General features: G+C 46.2%; 1 protein-coding gene across 4 annotated transcripts in view; it reads left to right on the forward strand.

The window, feature by feature from the left end:
• The window catches only part of GLI2 (GLI family zinc finger 2), a 145516-nt gene extending 138309 nt beyond the window's left edge, over positions 1–7207 (forward strand). For all 4 annotated transcript variants that reach the window (XM_086615323.1, XM_086615324.1, XM_086615325.1 and 1 more), the window contains 3 exons: positions 66–347; positions 3461–3797; positions 4851–7207. In XM_086615323.1, the coding sequence (XP_086471449.1) occupies positions 66–347; positions 3461–3797; positions 4851–7207 (2976 nt within the window). The remainder of the gene's footprint in view (positions 1–65; positions 348–3460; positions 3798–4850) is intronic.
• Positions 7208–24634: the final 17427 nt, after the last annotated feature.

Genomic DNA, 24634 nt, shown 5'->3' on the forward strand with positions numbered 1-24634 from the left:
ATACAATGTACCTGGAATATCTGGGCTCGTTCTAAATATAACACAAGATTTGCTTGTATTGACAGAAACCCTACGTCTGTAAAATCCCTGGTTGCACAAAGCGGTACACAGACCCTAGTTCCCTCAGGAAACACGTCAAGACAGTGCATGGCCCTGATGCCCACATCACGAAGAAGCAGCGCAACGATGTTCATCCGAGGCCACCTCCACTCAAGGAAAATGGGGACAATGAGGCAAGCGCCAAGCAGAGCAGCAAAGTTTCAGAGGAGAGCCCCGAGGCCAACAGCACCATGAGGAGCATGGAGGATTGCTTACAAGTCAAAACGATAAAAACGGAGAATTCTGTGGTAAGAGCAGTTGCTCTTGGCAGAAATGACGCGGCCCCTAATTTCTCCGTCGCAATGGGGGCGTGAAGCATTTGCATGCCATTTACCTCTCCGGGCAGTTGCCCTTCGCCTGCCAGCACCCTAGAGTTCAAGTCCAGAGATGAAACTGCAGGTCAGGGCACAGTCCAGTACATTTTTCACCTTCCTACCCAGTATCACAAATTCCCACCCTTGTAGTCATGGGACCACGTGATGCCCAATGTTGAGTTTGGCCTCCCTGTGGTGTGAAAGTGGGTAAAACTCAGAGTGTTGTGGTCAAAGGAGCTCTACGTACCTCGCCAAATTAAATTGAGCAATGACCATAGGGCACAGATTGATGAAAGCTTATTGAAGCAGAAGTCCTGGCTTGAGCAATCCCTTTTCTTCTCGTCCCTGCACCTTTCACTGTTTTTCTTTCCAGGCTGCTGCTGAACAGCAGTTTTGCTGGCACAGCTCTGTTGTGGGCTGTCTGATGAAGCCAGGGTGGATAAAAGGAACTGGTTTATTTTTTGAGGGTATCATAAAGCAAGTTTAGTTCCTTTGTCCCGTCCACCATACATAGAAGCACAGAATCTCTGGGGTTGTCAGGGACCTATTGAGATCTTCTAGTCCAACCTCACTCCTCAGGCAAGGTTGGCTAGAGCAGATTGCTCAGGAGTACACGAGTTCAATACATGACTCCCAGCTGCCACAGAAAATTGTAGTGGGACGATGGGGCAGGGGAGTGAAACCAGGCATAAATATGGGCGCAACACTGTGGCCCACAGAGTACAGGCTTGCAGTCAACCATGATCACACCCCATGAGTGGCCACCAGCTGAAGCAAAGACTGTTTACTAGCCTTCTGGCCATTACAGCAGCTCCACGGTGAACAGTAGCGTGGTCAACGGTGCTAACGAGCTGTGTACAGTGATGGGCCCAAACACAGTCAAGCCTCTTCCACCCCATGCAGGGAGCCCACCTGCTCCTCAGCACACCACTGCTAGTGGAGGAGATGGAGCATTGCAGCACACCGGTCAGTTTTGCCTTTTGATGTTTCTCTTCACCTTCGTACCCAAAGTTCTGGTGTGCTGCACCAGCTCAGAGTGGGGCAGAGTATGGGCTGGATACAGTAGAAAAGATCTTCACCTGAGAAAGGAGAGTGTTCGCACAGTCCCCAGACTTCTTACTAGAGCTGAAAGGACTTTCAGCTCCAAAATATATGTTTTCTTGATTTGAATCCAGGCTAAAAGATTGTTATTCCTATGAAACAATATGCCTTGGAGCTACAGAGATTTTCTAAAGAAGGTTAAGGCATGTATTGTTGGAAATATTATTAAGGTAGGAAGGAATACAGTATTTTCACTTCCAAAGTGTTTGTAATTGACTAAAGGAACAGTTTTACTGTAATGAGGCTCTGTATTGGGTTACAAAAACCGAGTGTGAGAACCACTGGACAGAATGACCTCTCTCCAATACTCTTCCTCTGTGTGGTTTTTTTTTTTCTGTGAAAACATGGACACAATCACAGCTCCCCACCTGTTTCTTCCAAAGGTGTGGGGTTGTTTTCCTAGGGCTATGTGCTCCCAGGGTTGCAGCCAAGCCGTCTCACTGGCGGCAGGGCAGTGGGTCAGATGTTCCTCTCTGCTCTCCCCATCCAGCACTGCGGACTTCACTCGTGCACGTCTTACAGGCAGCATCTGACCTGGCGGGCCCACGTCCAGCTCCCATTTCGTGGTTAAGGTCAGGGTGGTGAGAGGGGTGAGATGCTTCACTGGTTCCCATCTCTCCAAGGCCCCTTGTTTTGACCCAGTTTTGGGTCTAATCCCAAACCCACAGAGACTGGTGGGAAGTCCCTCCTAGGGGTTTTTATCTGGGCTCCCAAAGAGGGATGGCAGGGAAGATGGGGTATGGGAGAGAGGGTGATGCTGGCAATTTGTGTGGTGTCCTGCATTCCCCTCTTGCTCCTTTTACTAACATGATCCTTTCTGTTAATGCTATCTTTGTCCTAACAACCTGTTCTTTATTCCCACTTACTTTCCTTACTCTACCTTCCTAAGGACAGTCGGTACTAAGGTGAGCAAAGAAATCCTTTGTATTAAAATAGCTGTATAAAGTGTGGTCTCCTGCAGACCTCCTGTCTCCAACTAAGCCGCGCGGGGTGGAGGCGGAGGCGTGTGGGTCGATGGGGAGGGACAGGGGATGTTTGCTTGAGTGCAGAAAGGGAGAGGACATAGTGCCGGAGGATTCCCTTTGTTGCCTTTGTCCCAGCGTCACAACTTGCCGTTAAATCCTGGGCTTGCAATCCCTGTCATCCCAACTGAAGGGCTATGAGGCCATCAGAGTCAGTCAGCCCTGCCCATGAGGGCTGCCAAGGAGCAAAGTAAAACACCACATTACCCTACGCTCCCGCCTTGGCTGCGGGCAAAGTATGTTACCTTTTCAGCACTCCCACTTTTTGTTAGAGCACGGACCTCGGGCAGAGAAGCCAGGCATCCTGTCTGGGAGCAGCAACAGCTACCTCAGAGCAAGTTCAGACCGTTTAGTGTCTGCTGCAAATGAACTACTCAATGTGAAATGCAATTCCTAATGTAAATAAAATAAATATTTATGGTGCTTATCTGCCTTATCTGCAAGTGGGAGTTCACAAACAGTGAACCAGGTTTTTATCTGGCTGGGAAGTTTGTCAGCTAACCTAATTATATGTTAGGGTATTTTAAAGACAGAAATACGTTGTGTCTGAAATACTTAGGCCTTGATCCTAAGTTAGATAAGCCAGTGTTTGCTGCAATATACCTTACACAACCAGGTAACACGCTGCTTTTCTTCGAGAATCATCTGTCGTTAATCTTTTGGAGGAAGAGCATTTGGTTTCTCTCCATCCTCCAGTTGAACCCACCACAGTTTTTCCAGCTGTGGGGTGCTGCCCTGCCCTCCCTCCCCAAGGAAAGTGCCCCTGCCCTCTGGTAGAGCTGAGATCCTGCAGCAAGGAAGGGTAACAAGAGAAGGGAGAGCCTGGGATAGGGCCAAACATGTGGAGCTCACTGGGGATGTTGGGCTCCTGGTTTCTTTCCATCCATGTTTCCACCTGCCCAACTCCTCTTTTCCTTCTCCAAGATGTGTCAGTCCAGTCCTGGTGGCCAGTCATCATGCAGCAGCGAGCCGTCACCCCTTGGCAGCACCAACAACAATGACAGTGGAGTAGAAATGAACATGCACAGCGGGGGAAGTCTGGGAGATCTGACAGCGTTGGATGACAACGCTCCTGTTGTGGACTCAACGGTCTCATCTGGTAATTCGACAGTCAGCCTGCAGCTAAGGAAACACATGACGACGATGCAACGACTTGAACAGCTCAAGAAAGAGAAACTCAAGACAGTTAAAGATTCCTGCTCATGGGTGAGCCCAGCTCCACAAGCCAGAAACACCAAGCTGCCTCCCATCCCAGGAAACGGTAAGCTCTGGGCCTGGGCCATGTCCTGTAGGAACCCTTCAGAGTCAAACTCTGGTTTCATAACCAAGAGTCTGCCCTGGAGGAGGGTTATTTCTTATTGCCTCTGAGTCAGCCCTTGCTGGATAGAGATGTCAGGTAAAATGGAGAGCTTGAGTGTAAACACAGCCGTCTGGTGATGTGCAACAGAAACCCAGATGCTCAGTGTTACAGAGCTATGAAGAGGGGCAGAGGTGTTGGTGTCCTTGTTTCTGGGCTTGCCCAGGACTCAGCCACAGCTGTCCTCACTGTCCCAGTGGCAGCCACAAGACTGCTTGGGTTTGTTCCAGCAGTAACAGCTCCCCAAGGGCAAACATGCCTCCTGAGAGACTGTGGGAGCACAGCAGCAATCCAGGCAAGCCCTCCGTCCCTGATCTGGCTCTGGCAGGCCTTTTGTCACTTTGAGAGCTCTTGGCTATTGCCTACAACTTCATATGCTAGTTTCCCACCGGCTGGGGATTCCTCATAAAGATGTCTTTATGATCCCTTCAGTGCTCCTCTACTTTTGCCAAGAAGTCCCAAGGCATAACGCCTGATTATACTAAACCTTAGGCTTAGTATATTGGAGCTTCTTGGTTTACTCTGGGAAGAGCCTTTGAGTGTCAACTTTTGGGCTTTCAGTCTCCTATCTCTGACTGCTGTGCAGCTGTCCCAGTGAGCAGCTGTGGTTGTAGCTACGTGCTGTCCCCATGGCACTGTTCACACCAGTCCTACGTTTTTCCTACTAAGAGAAGCCCATGTGGAGACATTTCCTCAGCAGCTGGGCATCAGCAGAGCGTGCACTGCAAAGTCTCTGCAGCAGGGACTTCTTGTCTTCTCTCCCCAGTCTTCCTGCTCTTCGTGCATGAATGCAGAGCTGGAGATGAAGCTTTGGATTCACTAGCAGCAAATGAGATTCACTATCATTCCTGTAAAATATTTGGAGGTGGCTTTGTGTGTCTGGCAACAAGAACACTGCCAAGTGGAACTACTTCTCAGCTAACTAAACCTTTTCTTTCCCTGCAACCTTTCTTTCAGGCTCTACTCTAGAAAATAGTGGTGGTTCTTCTGCTACGCTGCCTAATCCCAGAATAATGGAGCTGTCTGTCAATGAGGTTACAATGCTGAACCAACTCAATGAGCGCCGTGATAGTACAACAAGCACCATCAGCTCCGCCTACACTGTCAGCCGCAGATCATCAGGGATCTCGCCGTACTTCTCCAGCCGCCGTTCCAGTGAGGCTTCGCAGCTCGGGCACCGTCCCAATAACACGAGCTCTGCCGACTCCTATGACCCGATTTCAACAGATGCCTCCCGTCGGTCGAGTGAGGCCAGCCAGTGCAGCGGGATGCCGGGTCTGCTGAACCTCACGCCAGCTCAGCACTACAGGCTGAAAGCCAAGTACGCTGCTGCCACGGGGGGCCCTCCTCCCACTCCCCTGCCAAATATGGAGAGGATGACCCTGAAGAACAGGATCTCACTTATGGATGGACCAGACCCCACCTTGCCTTCTATCCGACTCCCACCAGGCCCCAGGCGTTGCAGTGATGGCAACACCTATGGCTACCCGTCAGCTGCAGCGTTTCCCCACGAAGTGCCAAGCAACTGCACGAGGCGGGCGAGTGACCCAGTGAGGAGACCTGCTGGAGACCCCCAGGCCCTCCCGCGAGTTCACCGCTTCAACAGCACCAACAACATGAACCCCTTCCATCCTCCACACCCCACAGACAGGAGGAATTTCAGCCTCCAGAACTATGGGCGCTCAGATGGGAGCCTTCCCCGGCATACCTACTCACCCCGGCCACTGAGCATCAGCGAAAACATCGCCATGGAAGCTATATCTGGGGAGGCAGAGGCATCCGTTGGAGATGATGACATTGTGCTGCCAGATGACGTGGTGCAGTACATCAAATCCCAGAGCAATGGGATGGTGTCAGAGAGTACTTCCATGGGGTACAGCAATGAGATGCAGAACTTCCAGGGAAGTGGGAAGCTGCAGGCTCCAGCCCTGCCCAGTCAGCGAAGGATGGCAGTGGCTGAGGCGAACATGAGCCATTTGGGACCCATGATGGCAGAGTGTCCCATAAACTTTGATGCTTCCTCAGACATGAATAAAAATAACATGCCTGTCCAGTGGAACGAAGTCAGCTCAGGTACGGTTGATATAATGTCAAATCACTCAAAGCAGCAATTTTCGCAAGGGAACTTAGCAGTGGTCCAGCAGAAGCAGAGCTTTGGTCAGTACCAGAACTACAACCAGCAGCAGATGCAGCTGCCGGAGAACAGCATGAACATAACACAGCAGAGCTTTATGCAAAGAAATGCGGGCGTGGACGGGCAGAGGCTGAACTGTATGCAGCTGCGGCAGCAGTCAATGAGCCTGGGCCCCAGTATGAACCCTGATCTGGGCTTGAACGCAGGGTATAACCAACCTCATCAGATGCTGAGCCCCAGCGCAATCAGTGGCAACCCAAATCAGATCTCTCCTTCTTGTAGCAGCATGGCAGCAAAGTCTGGACCGCACCTTCACCCCCAGCAAATGGACATGGCAACCGACCCTTCTTTAATGGTCGGCAGCAACAGTGAGCGCATGATGCTGGGCCAGGTCATGCACGAACCGAGTCAGCAGAACTACTCATCTCAGCCGACCCACCTGAACTACCCCATGGCTCAGGAGGCCTTCCATCAGCCCATCATGACCTCCAACCAGCCCAGCTTTGAACCTCAGCAGAGCATGATGGGTTCAGCCACGCAGGCATATCCGCCTGGAATGATCCAGCCTCGTCCTCCTCCCGAGCCAAGCCCAGGCAGCAGATCCCGAGGCCTCCGCACCATCCAGCAGCTGGGCTACATGAGAACTCCCCACCCCACAAACACCATCAGCCCAGGCCAGGAACTGGCAGAGGCTGCACATAAAAGAACCGGCGACATGTTGCCGGCACCGGCCCAGCAGTGTGCGGATGGCACGAGGGAAAACAATTTGATGTACTATTACGGTCAAATCCACATGTATGAACAGAACAGCAGCTTCGATAATCACGCGGACTGCCGGGTCAGACAGCAGCAGTGCGCGCTGAACAGCAAGCCGGCCGCGCTGCCTTCTCCGGGCGCCAACCAGGTGTCCAGCACAGTGGACTCGCAAGGTCTTGAGCCACCCCAGATAGATTTTGATGCCATCATGGATGATGGGGACCATTCCAGCCTGATGTCGGGAACTCTGAGCCCCAGCATCCTGCAGAACCTCTCCCAGAACTCCTCTCGCCTGACGACTCCACGAAACTCTCTGACACTGCCCACCATACCCACGGGAATAAGCAATATGGCAATAGGCGATATGAGCTCCATGCTAACTACGCTGGCAGAAGAGAGTAAATTTCTAAACATGATGTCATAGCAGTAAAGCACAAGGCCTTAGCGCTATCCAAGGGGCTCTGTGTGGAGCAGTTTTATGAATGTGCTTTTCAAGAGTAATCCGTTTCAATAGAGTAGATTTTTTTTTTATAAGTATTAAATACATTAAAGGGATTCAAAACAAAAATTTTAAAAAGTCTCTGTACAGAGTTATGTAAACTATATCCAGGCAGTTCAGCACCGCAAGGGTGCACCTCTAGTATTATTTTTTGGCTTGGTTTCCCAGAGCACTGAACGATACCGCCAGCAAGCTAGGAGACTGCACGAGCGTGGTTAGAGATGAAATCCTTCCTCCCCGGCAGCCCTGTAAATAGCACTGTCCATCATTTTCCGTTAGTTACATTTGCAAAAAATTCTGTTTCTCAACCTGCCCCAGAAAAAAAAAATGGGAGGGTGCAGTTTTGATAAGAACCAAAGCCATACTGTGTATTCTGCTCTGATGAGAGTAGGGTTTAGTTATGTCTCCGAACAAGCCCTCTGCCAGCAGTATTCTTTAATACCATAAATACCTTTGTACCTTGGAAAGAGCGTTGATTCCAAATGGCTTCTCAGCAAAGTGCCTTACCATGCTTTCGTGTTAGGTAGCCAAGGCCTCTCTTCCTTTAAAAATCAAATATAGTATATTGCCAGAAGCATATATAAAATGTACATTTATAAAAACATAGGGGTGTTTCTGAGAAAACGTTGGAAAGACACATTGATGAGACACATAAAAGGTGAATGCACACTTTGATCAGATGTGTTTACAACGTGGTTTATATCATGTGCCGAGTGGAGCAGAGGCCTGGGAACAGCAATCACTGGGAAATAATCCCAGTGGCAGGAAGGCTCCGGCGTGCAGACTGACACACACGCATAACTTTGCGCCCTCTGAGCGCGGTGACTTTCTGCAGGGGCCCCGCGTGCATCGTTAATGTCAGGTTTCTGAAGAAGGCGTTACCATACCCCCGCGCGGCTTTGCAACGGCTTCGCTTTCTGTCGTGTTTTCCATGCTGAGGTGCTCACATGCAAAAGTGATGGTGATGGAGAGAATTTTATGACCATTTCAGCCCAGTCTGCACTGTGGCAGTGTTGTGGGAGCTGGTTTATCTGGCCAAGGTTCACCTGCATGATATGCTCCATGCAGGGCTCTGCCTGGGCTTCGTGCACGCAACAGGCGCGTGGCTGCACTGATGGGAGGCCAAGCATGAGCTAATACACCCTGCCCTGCAAGGAGGCTTGTTGGCATGAACCCAGTGCCACATTAACATGTCCCACAGGTTCAGTCAGCGTGAAAAGAGCTGCTGTATCCAAAAAATATGCCATGGACAACCCAGGACATTAGTTCAGCTAGTGCTTTGTGCTAAAGTGTATAGCTACTCTTTGTACCCAGCCTGGTTCAGCACTGCACCTGCAGTCTACAGAGTAGGCAAACATCTGGAGAGCTTCAAACACATTTTTGAGTCAAAATAGTAGCTCAGTCAGGGAGAATCTCTTGGAAACGTCCTTGGGGAAGAGATGGGAGGAGCACGGCCTCTCAAAGCCGAATCCTCCACCAAAATGTAACTGCTTGTAATAACAATCAACTGTTTCCAGGCTGGTCCCACCTGGCACTGAAGTCAATCTTAGTTACATTATTTATTTTTACTGTCATTAGGCAAAAGCATAGAAGTGGTAGGGTATATGTCCTTGGGCAGTACATATGCTTAACTTTTGACTGCATTGGACAAGGACAACTCTCCTCATCCCGCTCTCATAGCATTATGTATTCTGTGCCCTCTATGTTGAAGGACAGGGGACGAGTGTGACATCCCCACCAAGTTCTCACAGTTTGACCGAACAAGTATCTGCAAAACTTCACCCACTCCTTCCCATTTCCCCTCATACCAATGTGATGTTCTCACTTGCATTCGACTCTGTCCCCTGCACAGGACAGGGGCAGCTCTACAAAAACGCTTTCTGGTGTCTCTGCTTTCCTTTTGCACAAACTGATGTCAGGCTCACTGTTCCCAGCATGACCAGGGGCTGGTGTGACAATGCCAGGTGTTACCTCCAGGCAAACTTTGCGATATCAGATATGCCAGCAGCCATGGTTGGCAGTGGTGGGTTGGAACAGCCCTGCTGCTAGGTAGACCTGGGTACAGCTGGTGCGGGGACATGCTGCTCAGCATCCTGCCATCTCACCCGTCCTCATCTCAAATGCAGCAGTTGCACACAGGACACTCTCACCCCCACCCTTCACCCTCTGAAGCCCCAATGACTCTCACTGATGTCCAGGGTGCATGAGGACAGGAAAGCAAAGCAAGGTGCCTGGCTGTTTATTTGTGTCTCCTGTGAAAGGTGTGTTTAAAGGGATTGTTTTATAGTTAGCTGTATATATTCTTCTGCAGTTACTGACCTTGCCCTTGCCTTTGCATTTATGAAAAGAGGGCAGTACATATTTTAGGACATTGTATGTTGTCTTGGACACTTGGAGTACAACTGGGCATCCCTTGTGCTGAGATGGATCGGGCCTTCATGTGTCCTTCAACTGTTAATCTGATTTTTTCAACAGCTGCGTAGGGCAACAGTGGCTACTGAGTCACTCTTCACAGGTATCTCGATAGCAAGAGATCAAATAAAAAGCAAAACCAAATCTCCAATGACTTTAGATTTCTCAGACTTTCCAGTGGTGGTCTTCCTTCATTTACTGAAAAAGTATTATAATAACCATTCCAGCACTGTATATATTATGTATAGAAGACATCATTACTAAAAGTACTGTAGGTGAATTGTTCTGTCAAATTTATATCTTAAGAACATTTTTAGCTGTTTTCTACATCATAAGAACAGAGGTAACATGCTGAACCTGTATATAAACCTTTTGTACATTAAAAAGTAATTTTTTTCATAATTCTTTGTGCCTGTTGTTATTGCTTTTTATTGGTAATGGTGGTTGGTATTGGTTTGCCATTGCCACACCAACACAGTCAGTTAGACTCTGGGCATGCTTAGGAACAGCTGGTGAGGAGTCGAGTGGGCCTGATGTGTGACTCACTGCATGTATGTGCAACGGTCTTGCCTTGAAGAGCTTCCTGTCAACAATGGGATAGAGGTGGCAGAAAGAGAGACAGTGAGACTGGGGTGCTGCTGCAAGCACAGCCTTGGTGCCCAGGTGTCTTTCATTGGCATCTTGGCAGAGGTGATTTGAAGGAGGATGACAGTGCAGCAGGGACAGCACAGGAGAAGGGCTCAAAGCAAGCACTGGAGAAATTTGGCAACCAGAAGATTCATGGCAAAATGACTCGTTGACCATCTTGGTCGGTGTCCAAATTGTGGCAGAAGTAGGACAGAACAGCAGAGCCATGACGGGACATGACAGAGACTAGTTGAAATTAATCTACCCACTATATAGATGATGGGAAGCGATGATATAGTGAGCAATAGATACACTGGTTGTGATCCAGTTAGAGCGTGGTACAGCCCACTGATGAGAAAGATTTCATTTGACTGCAGCGAGAGTAAGCTCAGCCACTCAAGAAACTGATTTTCAAATTGATTTCATAGAGATGGGTTGGTGTGGACAGGGCAAGAGCTTTGAGAGAGGGTGGGGAAGCTGTTTGTAGGTGATCCTTATGGACACAGCAATGAGTTTGGAAGAAAGTCAGCTATTGAGCAAAGCAGTTGGCCAGTGAACCAGCCATGGCACTTGGTGGAAATGAACCAGAAGTTTCATGCGAAAGCAACTGAAGGGGATATCCACCTTTTCCTCCATGCAGAATCCTTGCTGAGCTGATTGGAAGGTAAGTTTGGGACAACTCACCCTATCATCAAGGTTCTCTCATAGTCAGTGGCAAGAGATTGGCATATCCCAAGACCGAATTAATCTGGCCTGTTTTAGACACATAGGATGGGGTGGATTTTCCTCTGGAAGACCTCTGTCACTCTTCTCACTGATTACAGAGAGACCCCATGTAGCCAGCTTAGATTAGATAATCTACTCTAGTAGAGTGAGATGAATCCCACGCTCCTGTGAATCTCTTGGACCAATCTAGTCACTTTCAGCAGAGTCTAAGGTTGAGCCAGTGAACAAGATGTTGATTAATGTGTTAATGATCCTGTTAGTTTGCAAATCTATTGGATAAATATCACACCCCTCTGTACTGTCCAAGAACTACAGAAATTATGTTCAAAAAAGTGCAGTAATATTATTAAAAGGAAATTGTTCGGAGCTTTTCTATTGACAAAAGGCTTTGGAGGCTCAGATCAACTTCTACTGCTTTTCTACTTCAAACACATAAAGTGGGCTTCTAATCCAGATTGAATGCTGCTTTTAGCTGGTATTTCACTTTCGAGTTCAATCAGGGCACACCTCTGCCTGTGTAAGAATATATTTATTACTTAAACTGGACTGACATTTCCTAGGAACCCACCTGAGGCCATGTACCGGCATGTGCATTTTTTCTGCTCAGCCATCCCAGAATGAACAGGGATGGAAAGGCTCATTGGTTCAATTGTAAGTGAGTAATAACCTTCTGCAACAAATGTTGTTTATAAGCCAGAGCTTAGAGTTTATACTACTGTGGCAGCTTCACAATATTCAATTAACCTTCTTTTTAATCAATCATATTCGTTATGAAAACAAACCATCCTAACAAGGCTGATTCTGACCAGCTTTGGTGAGTGTTATCTCCCTCCACTCCCAAAACCAGTGGGTGCATAGGAGGAGTAAGATCTCTCTCCAGGTAAAACCATCACAGCTCTTTAATATTGCTCTAATATCTCAGGTTTTCCTGGAGAGGAGAAAAAGCCCATAAAAGCTACTGTTGCTGGATCTGATTGCACTTACTGAGTACGGAGTCATTCCAGCAGCTCTTTATTGCAATGGTCTCAGTAGGGATGACATAGGAGCTCTTGTTCTTTACGAGCTGTTGGATCTACTTGGAAGAGCCTACGTGTTGTAAATAAATGGTGTGTTTTATATTATTGGAAGGACAATTTATGACCGACCAAGGCCTCTTGCAGACAGCTATTTAACTTGTAAGTAAAATGACCTAACACTTAAGAAATTTAGAAGCTACAAAACAACCTATGTTGTGGCCAATATACTTATTTCTCCTGGATTTATGCTTCATGTAAAAATTGAAATGGCTATATTAAATATGTTTGCTGTAAAAATACAAATAAAATTAAAAAAAAAAAAAACAAAGTGATGCTTTCACAAATGCTGAAGGTTTGTGACTACTGTAGCTTCCTCCAATTGTGCTAGTGCCTCTGATTCATTACATGGGTCCCTTCCCCTCCCTATTTCCATTTTCCCTGTGCTGGCCTGTCAGGCAGATATGTAGAGGGCACAGTGGCCTGCCTGCTGTCAACTTTGAAAGAGCTGCTGCGCTCAGCTACAGTGCACTTGCTGGAAACATCTAACTATCAATGGCTTATCAAAAGCAAACTCTGTGGCTGTTACAGCTGTCCATCAGAGACTATTTTGCCATCATACCTTTACCATCATTTGTAGAGTGGTATCAGCAAGGAGCAGCAGGCATGGCAACACACCCTGAAGGGCAGCTTCTGCACCAGGAAACAGGGCACAGGGCTATGTAAATCTTTGGTCTAGGTTGCTCTGGTTAGTCCTAACTCTTACTCAGTACAGCCCAGTCTGGTCTCCATAGAGTAAGGACGTTTAAGGAAGGACTCAAAGCAAAAGCTTATTCTGATGCTTTGAAAGCCTTCTAAAGGAGTTTTTTCCTCTTTTTCCCTCTCTCTCTCCATTCACTATACGGAAAGTCTACAGATAAAGACAACCTTCACAATGCCTCCTGTCTCCCTGCCTTTTCTTTTCCTCTTTGGGAAGGACCTCAGAGTGCTCTGCCCATACAGACATTTCTCTGCCAGGGTTTGACAGACAGACAGTTGCATTTTTTGACTCTAGAGCATGAGGAACAGCTTTCCTGACACCTGCAGAGGGAATCATGCAGAAGAGCACACATTTCACAGCTGAATGTTGGCCAAAGCACCAAGGTTCATGATACAGTGTGGTGCTGGTGGTTAAAATAGATCAAATTAAATGAGGAGAGCAGCAGGGAAGGAAGCAAAACTCCAGTCAAAGTAGGGCTGATTTTCTTCATGGCTTTGTGTATCCCAGTGTGTCTTCCACCTACAAAATTTCAGGGTCTGTGAGGAGTTACCGTCTATCGTGAAAGCAAGACAAAGGAGTGATGCTTATGTAGGTATTAGAGATCTATTTTTGAAGATTTTAGATCTGTAGAGCTTCACATAAAAGGCTTTTGGGAACCAAAGAATCATTTTTTGCTCTGTTACCTCTTTTGCCCACGACTCGGTTGACCAATTGTGCAAGCAGCCATCACCTGAAAAGGCAGAGTGACTGGTGGCACAGCAGCCGTACGGTGCTCGGAGGGCTTCAGCCACCTGCTCAGGTGGAAACAATTGCGGCAGTGACGGCAACTGCAGAACACAGCTGGGACTGATTCACAGCGAGCTTGGAAAGGCGAAGCAGCCCCAGGCCTGGAGTCTGTAGGTGGGCTGCCCCACCCTTTGGCAACGCCAGCATCCTGCCCTTGGCTGTAGACCTCAGAGCAAAGGCGCTCCCAGCCTCTGCGTCTCAGCCAAGCTGCAGGAAGCAAACGTGCTTCTCCCTTTCTGCCCACAGTTATTGTATAGCAAGAACCTGGTAATCTCCAGGTGGCTTTATTGGCACTGTTTCCCAGCTGGCAAAGCAGCCCTCTGAGAAGGTACCTGCCTGCTGCACTTACCCATCTGACTGGCATCTGAGCAAAGTGACTGAAAAGTAAAGTATTATTTTAATACTTTTTTTTTGAGCAAAAATGTCTTGATGCGAATCATTTAACCTCTGTGTCACTCATCAATAATGACGATAAGTGAAATTCGATAGCACTACATGAAATGCACAGAGGATTAAACATCACTCCAGGCACACTGAAAGTGGGCGGCATTACCGTATCTGGGAGATCTTAAGGAGGGGTGAGAAAATGGGTTTTGCTCTGCAGCCCAAATTACTGCACCCCTGTAACACCAGCACCGACTGACGAGGGTGCTCCAAATGGTGATCCTAATCGCTTCCTGCAGGCCAGTGAATTTCCCTCATTAGCAGACATCCAAGAACTGAACAGGTCTCACCTTGCTTGAGGAGCTCTCAGGAAATGATCGCTTGTCTTAGCAATGTCAGGAGATTTGTCAGTGAATATGAAAAATGTTTTCAGGGAATAGAAACTGGGGCTGAGCCAGGTGAAGGTTTCTACTTAATTGAAAAAAAAAAAAAAGATCCCAGCATTTCCATCACTAACTGGAAGAAAGTGGGAACGTTTTGAACAGATCAGCAATGGTCTAGATGTTGAAAATGCCTACAGCACCAAAGTAGTTGAGAAGGCTTTTCTTAGAGACTAGAGTCAACTTTTTGGCCACTGAACAATTCCAAAAAATATAATTGTCCAAAATAGAAGGGAAATATAAAATATGATCCCATTAAAAAAGCCTTCCCAAAATTTAACACACACTGTAGTGCATTAACAAGTTTAGCCTATAAGCCTTGCAAATCTAAACCTTGACTTTCATAGAGCATGGGGCTGAGACATGACTTGTAAAAAAATGACATCAAAAGGATTTTTGGCTAAAATATTATTAGCACATTTTTTCATTAATGTTTTAACTGTCATTTACATTTAGAAAAAAAAATAGCATGCAGAGGAATGGACTGATTTCATCATTGGTGAATCAGTACCAGAAAACATCGCGTCTCCAAGAGCCCCATGAGGAGCTGTTCTCCACTCCTACACTTCCTACCAAGTTCTTCTACTTGTGAGAAGCTGGAATCAAGCAGATCTCACAAAAGGTGAAGGTGTAAAATAAAGTCAGGGGCTGAGTGCTTTCTAAATCAGCATAATACCTCCTTGTAACAGGAAAATGCACATTGTTAGCGTTTAAAAGTATCCTGACTAACACACAAAGTATTGTGCTGTGTTGCAATTAGATTAGCTAAGGTAAAGCATCTTTCCCAGCCCTCATTTCAGTGCGGACACAAGGTACTTCAGGCAAAGCGCTGGTCCACAGATGTTCCAGCAGATTCAGCAGGGCTCAGAAATGGTTCAGTTGGGAGCACAACTGGTGAACAAAGGGGTCTTTTCTCCCTTCAGAATAAACCCCATAGATGGAGGGGAGAAGGTTTATTTATTTTAAGATATTTCAAACACCTTTACTACTATTGAAAAAGACATCGCAGTTTCTCAAATAAAAATAACTGCAGAACCATCAGGGGTTGCAGTTGTTAACTTGCCCTTGTGTACACGCATCAGTGTGCTCTATTAGATTGAATGAAAACTACTCAAATTAGGAAAAAAAATCCTCAAATGAACCAAACTGAGTATCACACCAAAAATTGAAGATTCTCCTCTAGCATGAATAGTGCAAGTGAGACAGCATAATTTGTCTCATTAGCTACATTACCAGAGGGCCATCCTGTCACAGGTGAGGACCCAAGGAGAGTGTTTTGGCTGTGTGAAAAATGGGAAAATCAGTGAAATGTGGAAAGACCGTGTTTTAACAACGTTATGAAGGAGGAAGGTGAGTTCAAGGATTGGGGTAGAGGTCCAACCACTGAGGCACTCCACCAATGGGACCGTTACCCTGAGGTCCCCACTCCTTTGGCAAGTGGTCATCCCTTCCCATTGCCTACAAGGTGGCCAGTGGCCCGTGGCAGGTTGAGCTGCTCCTGCACGTTGTAGCTACCTTTCCTCTGCCAAGGGCTGTGGCTGGCTCTCTTGCGTCTTTCATGCTCTGCTCCTCGCACTGCTGCATCCCTTCAATCTGACAAAACGTCTCTCCTTTCAGCAAAACCAGACCCCTCCAGGGTCTTTGTCACCACACTGTGGCAGCTAAGGGCATTTCTTACATTCAGCCCATACAATTAATCCAGAAAAGGCCTTCAGGCCAGGCCTGAGCTGAATGTTTCTTTTGGTGGTGGTTTGTTTTCTCTTAAGACACCAAATTTTGAGCCTCTCATCGCTCACAGCTAAAGAAAGCACAGCGAGATGGCACTCATGGGCAAAAGTAACCCCAAGGCTGAAACCTTGGCCAAGAAATATGTCTCTGACCTCCAGGATTTAGGTAATACTGTCCTCAGAGCGATTTTTGCTGGAGACAGATGAATGTAGCAGCTTAGGAGAGCTACAAGATGAGGCTGTGTTGTGCTTTACCTCAGTGTGGCTGGTGATATAGGAACCAAAAAGTCCCTACAGACAAGCAACAGGGATCGGGAAGGCGTGGAGATGCTGATTCAGCATTATGAGAGAAGACCAAAACACGGAGCATGTATGGTCACAATCGCCCTACATTCCTGGGACTTCGAGGTGTTTCCTCTGGGTATAGCAAGCCACTATTTAAAGGAAACTTGCCCTGGGCTAGTACCACTGCCATCTGTGCAGGCTGCTTTTGCTGGCCTGGTGGGATGGTCACTGCCAATATTTGCAACTCTCAGCTGCAAGGCAGGACTGAGGCTGCTCATTGTGGGACACTGCTGAAAGGTGTGGGACCAATCTGGTCAAAGCAACATGAACATGCTGGTCTCTCGAAAATAGTTGCTCAGGCCTGAAAACTTGTTGTTTCAAATGACCCATTTGCTTTTACAAGCTGCCTTAGTTCAACTTTTGTCTCACAGAGCAACCTGCAGCTTCATTGAAGAGAGGGTCAGGGTTTTTTGAGTTTTCCTACTGTATCTTGGGGTTGTTGGTTTGGGGGGTTTTGTTTGGTTGGGGTTTTTTTATATATATAGAATTGCACAAAATGTTGCTTTCTTTTCAGCTACAAGAGAAATAGCTTTTGTCCAAGCTGGTCAATCAGCAATGGGAAAAGCCCAAACCAACCTGGTTTTTAGATTCAGTGCCCAAATGATGCCAGTCAGAGGTACCTTCAGTGGAGATGGTGGAGCTTTCCTTCCATCTGTGCAAACTGAGGAAATCCAGCTCTACAGCTCAGAACATGAAATGTTCTCTGAAAAACAATGTGGCCTCTATTGAGAAAGGTCTTTCTTTTACGTTTTCACTGAAAATCATGGTGGGAGAAACAATCATGAGCATTGCATGAAGCATAGCAGAAAGTAGACAAAGAAGCTGGAGTGACTTAGAAATGAGCTTAGTGACTCAGAAATGATAGACTGTATCACCCAGTTAGGACGCCCAACTGAAGGGCCACCAAGACACACAGCAGAATGCAAACTCCAACCATCTGCAGCCTTCACAGCATGCTCAAGGTGACATACAACGAAGGACAGCTCGGTATGTGTTCCATGCATCAGGAAACAGAAGATAGAACAAGTCAGGGTATAACACAGTTATGGGGGACAGCTAAAAGACCATGTGAAAATATTGGAGGCACAATAACTCTTTGGATAGGTTTTTCTGGCAGCCGTGTTAGCTGCTTTTTTTTTTGTTTTGCAATGTACAGGATGAGACAATGCTGGTACCATCATTGCTTCAACCAAGAGGCAAATATCTCGTTTAAAAGTTTATTGTAGTGAAGTCGCAATAAGGCTTCCAGCTGGAGAGGTTATTTATTAACCTCTTATTTACAAATTGAGCCCCGATTTGAAAATTAAGGCATTGTAATTTAATATTAACCCACATGTCAGAAAATAATGAGACAAACTACAGGGAAAATTGCATTCCATATTGCAAAAGACCCATTTTATTTATAATGACCAGGATTACAAGTCATGCCAACATTGATGGATCATACTTTAAAAATCTTGATAGCTCATTCATTTCTATAATTATATTTATTACAAATTAAATAAGTTGCGGACACCCTTGATATACAAAGAGACAAAATTAATTTGTGAATCAGTATTAATCTGTCATCAAACTAAATGAACTCTCTTTCTGGCAGCCTATTGAATGTAATGTACTGTACCAGGATTTCCAAGATCCTCAGGACCTGAAAGCAGGGGAAGTTCAAGGCCAAGCTGTTGAAGGAACATCTCTTCACTTGGATGTATCTCATTTCTCAGTATGGCTTTTAAAAATCAAGAGATGAGATCATAATAGAAAACCTTCTTGGCCAATTTCTGGTAATCTAAACAAATTCTAACACTTCCATGGGTCTTGGTGGGAGGGGTCTGTGTCCAGGTGCCTCAAAGCCATCAACTGGTAGACCTTCAGGAACCTCAATGCAGCCAAACCTCAGAGTGTGGCCAACCCTCAGCCAGCAGACCAACCCAGCAGTCATGGCTGCTGCATGCCACCGCTCAGTTCAGCAGCAAAATGCAAAATGTGCAGCACTTTAGCAATTTTCCTGTGACCCCTGTACCTAGATCCCGTTGTGTACGTTACTGCTATCCTTTCCTGACAATGCAGGTCCTGAGTCCCTGGGGCAAAACCCTGCTGTGCACCGTGGCAGCAGTGGACGACACCAGCCCAAGCCATGAGTGTGACGCTTGCTGCCCTTGGCCAAGAGAGAAGTGAAGGTGGCTGTTTGGATATTCCTGGATGATATTACTGGCCCTGATGCTCAACAACTGCCACTGCGGTTAGCCGACATGTGTGCCCATCTGCTCTGGGGTTTTGTGCCTGTAGACAAGGAGTTCTGCCAGCTTTAGGAGGACTCAGGCTTTCTTCCAAATTAATAAATTTGTAAGGTTAAAAAAATTGAAAAAGGCTCCAATGCTGCAGGTTAAAGCACATCATTCTAGTGGACACAAGCAAAGCACAGTAAGACGGGTGATGGCTGCATGGTAGCCTGTCCCTGTGCCACCAGCCTTCCCATCCCAGCATCATTCCCAGAGTCAGTGCCGACGAGCCCATGGTCAGGCTGTTCCTCTGCTAAATATGACACAGCTCATCTAAGGCCTCATAAGGGTTGTCTCTTTGGGGAGCAGGGTATCATGTCTGTGTTTACAGTCGTCTTATTTTTATTTTTTCACCATCTTTTCTTACTGTTTCTTTTTTCCCCTCCCACAGAGCTCTTTCAAAGGGATGTGCAAGCTCATCATCTCAAGAGGCAAATTTGCAACTCCAGAAGGTTGGACCCCATGCAAAATTGGCCAAAATACACTGAACTCCCCTGTCATAGTCTGCTGATCTCTCCATATCATTTAGCAGCTAGGATCAACTAATAAAGTGCAAGATGTAGAAATGCCATTTAGAGTTACCTACCCGTAACTAAATAACTTTGTAATGAATGAAAGGCCATTTTGAGCTGATGCCTTAAAGACTAACTTCGTCTCCATAAAGAAAGAAATATGACTTGAACAGAGACAGCCCCCATATGGCATTAACAAACCCTCTTTGTGTTTCTGTAGGAAAGACTGACACCAAGTGAGTTGTGCGCTTGCATCATCATCACCTTATTTTGCTTTTGTACTGATGACTCCAGCTCAAAATATTCTTACAGCTTTCAGTCTGCTTGGAGGTTACTGATGGGTCCTTCTCTAGGAAATAGAGAGAGGGAAAGGTGTTTCTGAGCTAAAAATTTTGTCTTAGGTTGACTTCAGTTATAGCACAGGAACAGTAACTGGTTTTGTAATATAACAGTAATTCGTTCTGACTCTTCGTAAAGGAAAACTCGGTATTGCCCGAAGAAATTATTTATATATCTTTATACGGCAATGTTTTTCCATTCACCTCTTTTGGAGCGTTTCCTTCAAAAGGTGTTTTAAGCCCATACATTACTGTTTAAGGAGTCTAATTCAACCCAGGCAATAATGATCCATAAATATTCATGATTTTGTTTTAACATTAAAATAACATCTGTTTCAAAACATCTGCAATCTGTTTTCAATGCTTCGGTAACATTTAAATTAACTGTAACTAATACAATAAGCCACTATTAGGGATAATGATAATGAAAGATGCCCTATTAAGAGACACGAACAACATGGAATTGAATGAAAAACAAAACGGGGGGAGGAGGGGACGAACCCAACAGTCCAAAACCAAAGCTACTTGGAACTTAAATCCACCATTATGGGAGAGTTTCCTCTGTGTAGGACTATTGTTTAACCATCTCAGCTGCTGCGCCTCAGCTCCACTCGGGTCTTGTTCAAATTTCCACTGCGAGAGCAGTAATTTATGGCGCAGGCAGTGTGACTACTTTTAATGCAGGGGGGGAGGCTCGTGCTCTCCAGCTGAAGGGGCCCACAAAATATTTCTGAGCTGGAAAAGACAGTCACAGCCCGCCCAGGGCTCTCCCAGCCAGATGCAGTTAACGAGCCCATTAACCTCCCCACCGGCCCACCAGCCGTCCCCAGCCAGGAGCGATACCCGGTGGCCGTGCTCACGGGTGCTGCCACACTCCGGGGCATGAAGTTAACCAAAACAGTTAACTTCTCCCCCAAAAGGGCTATAGTTTTCTGCTGTTTTTCTCCCTGTGGCTGGGAGAGATGACATCATGCACATCTGCATATCATTGCAAGGGGAAGGTGAAGGTCGGGTGTGTGATGATGCTGGGGAGGAAAGTTCCCATCCTCCGCCAGCAGCTGCCAGTGGGCTGACACTTGGCGTCCACCTCCACAAGACACACACGCAACTCATGCCCGTGGCCCCTGACTGGAAAGTTTTACTTTCATGGAAAGTCTCGGTGGGTCAGACCATCAATCATAAAACAATTTGTTTAAAAATTATATTTAGAGTTTTTGTGGTTTGTTTGGGTTATTTTAAGACAGCCCTCCCTCTCTACTTCTCCCACTCCCCAACAAAAATCTAGGAGGCATTTTCAATCTCCTGGACCAAAAGCAAAGGGCCAGAACAGCAAAAAGAAAGGATTATAGCAGGTGGGTTTGTTCTTATCTGGTGATTTCTTTAAAAACAAAATTCTATGTTAAAATACATTTTTGCAGTCAAAGCAATCGGCCACACATCTGTGCAACTTCAAGGCAGTATGAGCATTGTCTACACTGCCACAGTGACATCTTTTTACCCCCAAATCCTCAGGCAATCTAAAGAGCCCATTGCATAGGTACAAATAGCTCAAGGAATAAGCCTGTGGCTTTTCATCCTCCTTGGCCAGAGCACTGCACCCCGGCACAAGTCCTGCACCCTGGCTCTGCTGCTGACCAGTGGCACCAGGCTAGTCCAGATCATGGTGGGCCACCGCAGAGCCATGCCTCCATACCTTCCCAGCAGTGACAGAAGCCCATGGAAAGCAGAGAATAAATTCAAACCATTTAAAATGTGATTAAGACTTTCCCTGATTACTGCTCTGCATGATATTGAATGCTTTGGCTGTCAGTGATTTATTGAAGTAATATATAATATGCTGTATTCAGTTAACGGTCCCCATCAAGCACAATCTAGCTGAATAAAAAAAGAGAGAGATAGAGTGCGTTCTAAGAGGAAATCTCCCTGGATTTAAGGGAAATTGAAATATGCAAAAGGTAATCTGTGTCCAAAGTGTTTAGTGCTTCAAAAAGTGCCAGTTGCTAATACCACTGGCTAAAATCAGCATTGCTTCAATGGCTAATGGTCCCAATGCCATCCTCACCCACTTCTTTCTCTCCACCACTGACAACTGTCTCCTTCACCTGGGCTACTTTGAGGCAGACACTTGGCTTTTTGTTTTTTTTTCAGCTTCTGTTTTGTTTTTTTTTTCCAGTTTTATTCCAGAGTGAAGTTTCAGTTTCAGATTCTTTGACAAAGGGGAGGCTGCGCAGCAGTCTTTTGTGCTTCACCACCAGCACCAAACTGGAGGCAGAGGAGGTGAAACTGGTGGTAACTATAACCTGAAAGGGAATAAACTGGAGCTGACATTTAAAAAAAAAAAAAAAAAAAAAAGGAGAAAATAGTAATATAAGCACTCAGTATAGTTCCAGTGTTTTTAATGCTTTGTTTTTAATAGCAGAAGTAGCTGTTAGTTCTGCAGGGAAGAGGTTTATTTATTTTCATATATGATACATGATGCATTATTGCTCCTTTAGGATCTGATTCAATGAGATACCTCCACAGTGGGCTAATTTTAAGGCGTCATCTTCAATTAACACCGATCTCAATCACATGCCTTCCAAAATAAGGTGGCTGGCTTAGAAACGATAAGATTATAAATCAAATATTTTATTTGACATTTGCTTTTAAGGATCCATGCTTACAAGTTGCTGAGTGGTTTTTTTTTCCCCCGAAGGTATAACCATTAGAAACAACTTTTAAAAACTAACAACAATCAAAGCAGATCCTCTCACACAAGCACCCCTACTCCACAACCTGGGGCTTTCACAAAACCAAACGTGATGTCTAGAAATCACAAGCATTTTCAGTGCTGTACTTAGCTTCTCCTGCTTTCCAAAACTGGAAAACACACATGGGGTTTGATTTCATTTCCTCAGTTTCTAAAACTGGTGAAATTAAATGCAACACCAAACCTGATACTGATGAGAAGGACTTTTCTTCAGCTCTGATGTTCTTGCATGAAAGTCAGTTTTCTGCACAACAGCAGGTAGTTGACTTACAGTCGGTGTGTGATGGACATCGGTGCACATGTGCATTTCTTTCCCAGCAAATATACAGTCCAGCAAACATAGGAATGGTCTTGGAATTGCCCTGGCTCAATTGTCAAAGACCAAGACTTCAGCTCATGTCTTCTGTTATTTCTCATCCTACTGGATGCTGGGCAGATATCCTCCATGCTGACTGCAAGGACACACAGTGCCCAGAACAGAGTCCCTGATGTCAGCTGAGACCCACCCCCCCCCTCAACACATTGCCACCAGTAGAATTGCAAGAAAAGTCCTGTTTACCTGCACAGCCCAGGGATGCAGGCTTGGTCCAGCTGGGGAGGTGGTACATGCACATTTGGGTGGGGACTGGAGCACTCACTGAGCTCATGGAGATGCAGAGTTTGGCTACTAAGCTCTAACATCTCTAAAGTACACACTAACAAACAGATTTTTATTGTTTTTCCCTGCAATCACTTTGAGTGCGCTTTGACAGGAGCCACATAAGCTCAGCCCTGAGCTGAGCGTAGGCACATGCCAACAGTTGAGGTCTTGCTCCAAGGTCCAGGAGCCCTAGAGCTTCTCTGGAAAATGTCTGTAAGAATATTTTAGCCTGAGCATCATATTTTCCCTTAATCTCATGCTCAGAAATGACAGCATCATTTTAGCTGAAACTTTCCAAATCAAATTCAACCCGAGGCAGGGACCGTTAAAAGTCTGAGAAAGTTGTAGACTGATGGGTCTTCAAACGAGAAGACTCAGGCAGCCTCCCAGAGAGGTGGAAGCCCCAGCTCTGCCAATGAGTTGTGAAACCATGTGCCTCCTGAATGCCAGTATCACCAGCACAGAGCCCTGACATTATGAACCTCAGTATTGCAGCAGCAAAACTATTGCTATTTCTCAGCCCAATAAAGCAAAAAATGCATATGCAAGAAATTGACTTTTTCTGTTGTTGTTTTTTCACAGTTTGATTATCCGTCATGATAAGACATTACTTAAAGCAGTGGTGACACTGTCTAATCATTCTTGTGAAATATAGACTTCTCTCTCTACTTCAGACAGAGCCGACATTAATACACATTTATGCAAAGCAGAGCTGGAGCTGTCAGGGGCTAATCTTTACAAGTATGATAAATGATGTTTATTTTCAGTGATGGAACGAAACACCCGGGCTGACAATAATTGTAATAAAAAGGACAGATCAACTTCTATAAAGTGATTGAATTACCAGTCTATTGCATTAATGCCTGATCTTGGCTCTGTCATAAACCCGCTTTAGGTTACCAACGACCGTGCATTAGGAAGCATCCACCTTCAAACAGACACCCTGCCCTTGACCTGTGGGAATGCAGGGGACTCACTGCTGGATGCAGGTTTTGGCTGCTCTTACTTTTGTTTGTTTACGGCAAAGTAACGTTTCCTCTTCTCAGCCCAACAAAGCAGCATCCCGTGTCCTGTGAGCCTTGCAGAAGAATTGCAAAAGCTCAGCAGCTGCACGCGCCTCCTCCACGCACACGCGATGTCCAAACTTCCACACGCAGGGATGTTGGTACTGAATTCGCTGCTTGTGCCTGCAACACAGGTGGGATTCACCAACATCCACCAAGACCAGCACAAGGGCTGTGGATCATCAAAGCCCTCTTAAAGAAAAAATGGAAAGAGATTAACCTTCCCCACCAACCCTGGCAAACATCAGCGTCCTGCACTGGACAGGGCATGTTGCAGCCCAGAGCTGTGGAGAAAAAGAGAAGTGTGTCAGACGACTGGATTGAACCCCCATGTCCCTTGTGCATTCAGACCAGCCTCCAGCCCAGACATGCGCAGGAGACACCCTCCACATCTCCAGAAAATCCAAATGTCCAAGAGGCAGCTTTGGAGGACAGAGCTCTGTTGACCCTGGCCTTTAGTTTTGCAGAGAAGGATATTTTGATGAAATGTTGGCTCCAGAGAGTACATATGTCTTAGGTTTATCTGTGGGTTTTGCTGGGTGGGTGCTTACAC

This window comes from Tauraco erythrolophus, chromosome 8, assembly GCF_009769465.1.
Source record: "Tauraco erythrolophus isolate bTauEry1 chromosome 8, bTauEry1.pri, whole genome shotgun sequence".
NCBI lineage: Eukaryota > Metazoa > Chordata > Aves > Musophagiformes > Musophagidae > Tauraco > Tauraco erythrolophus.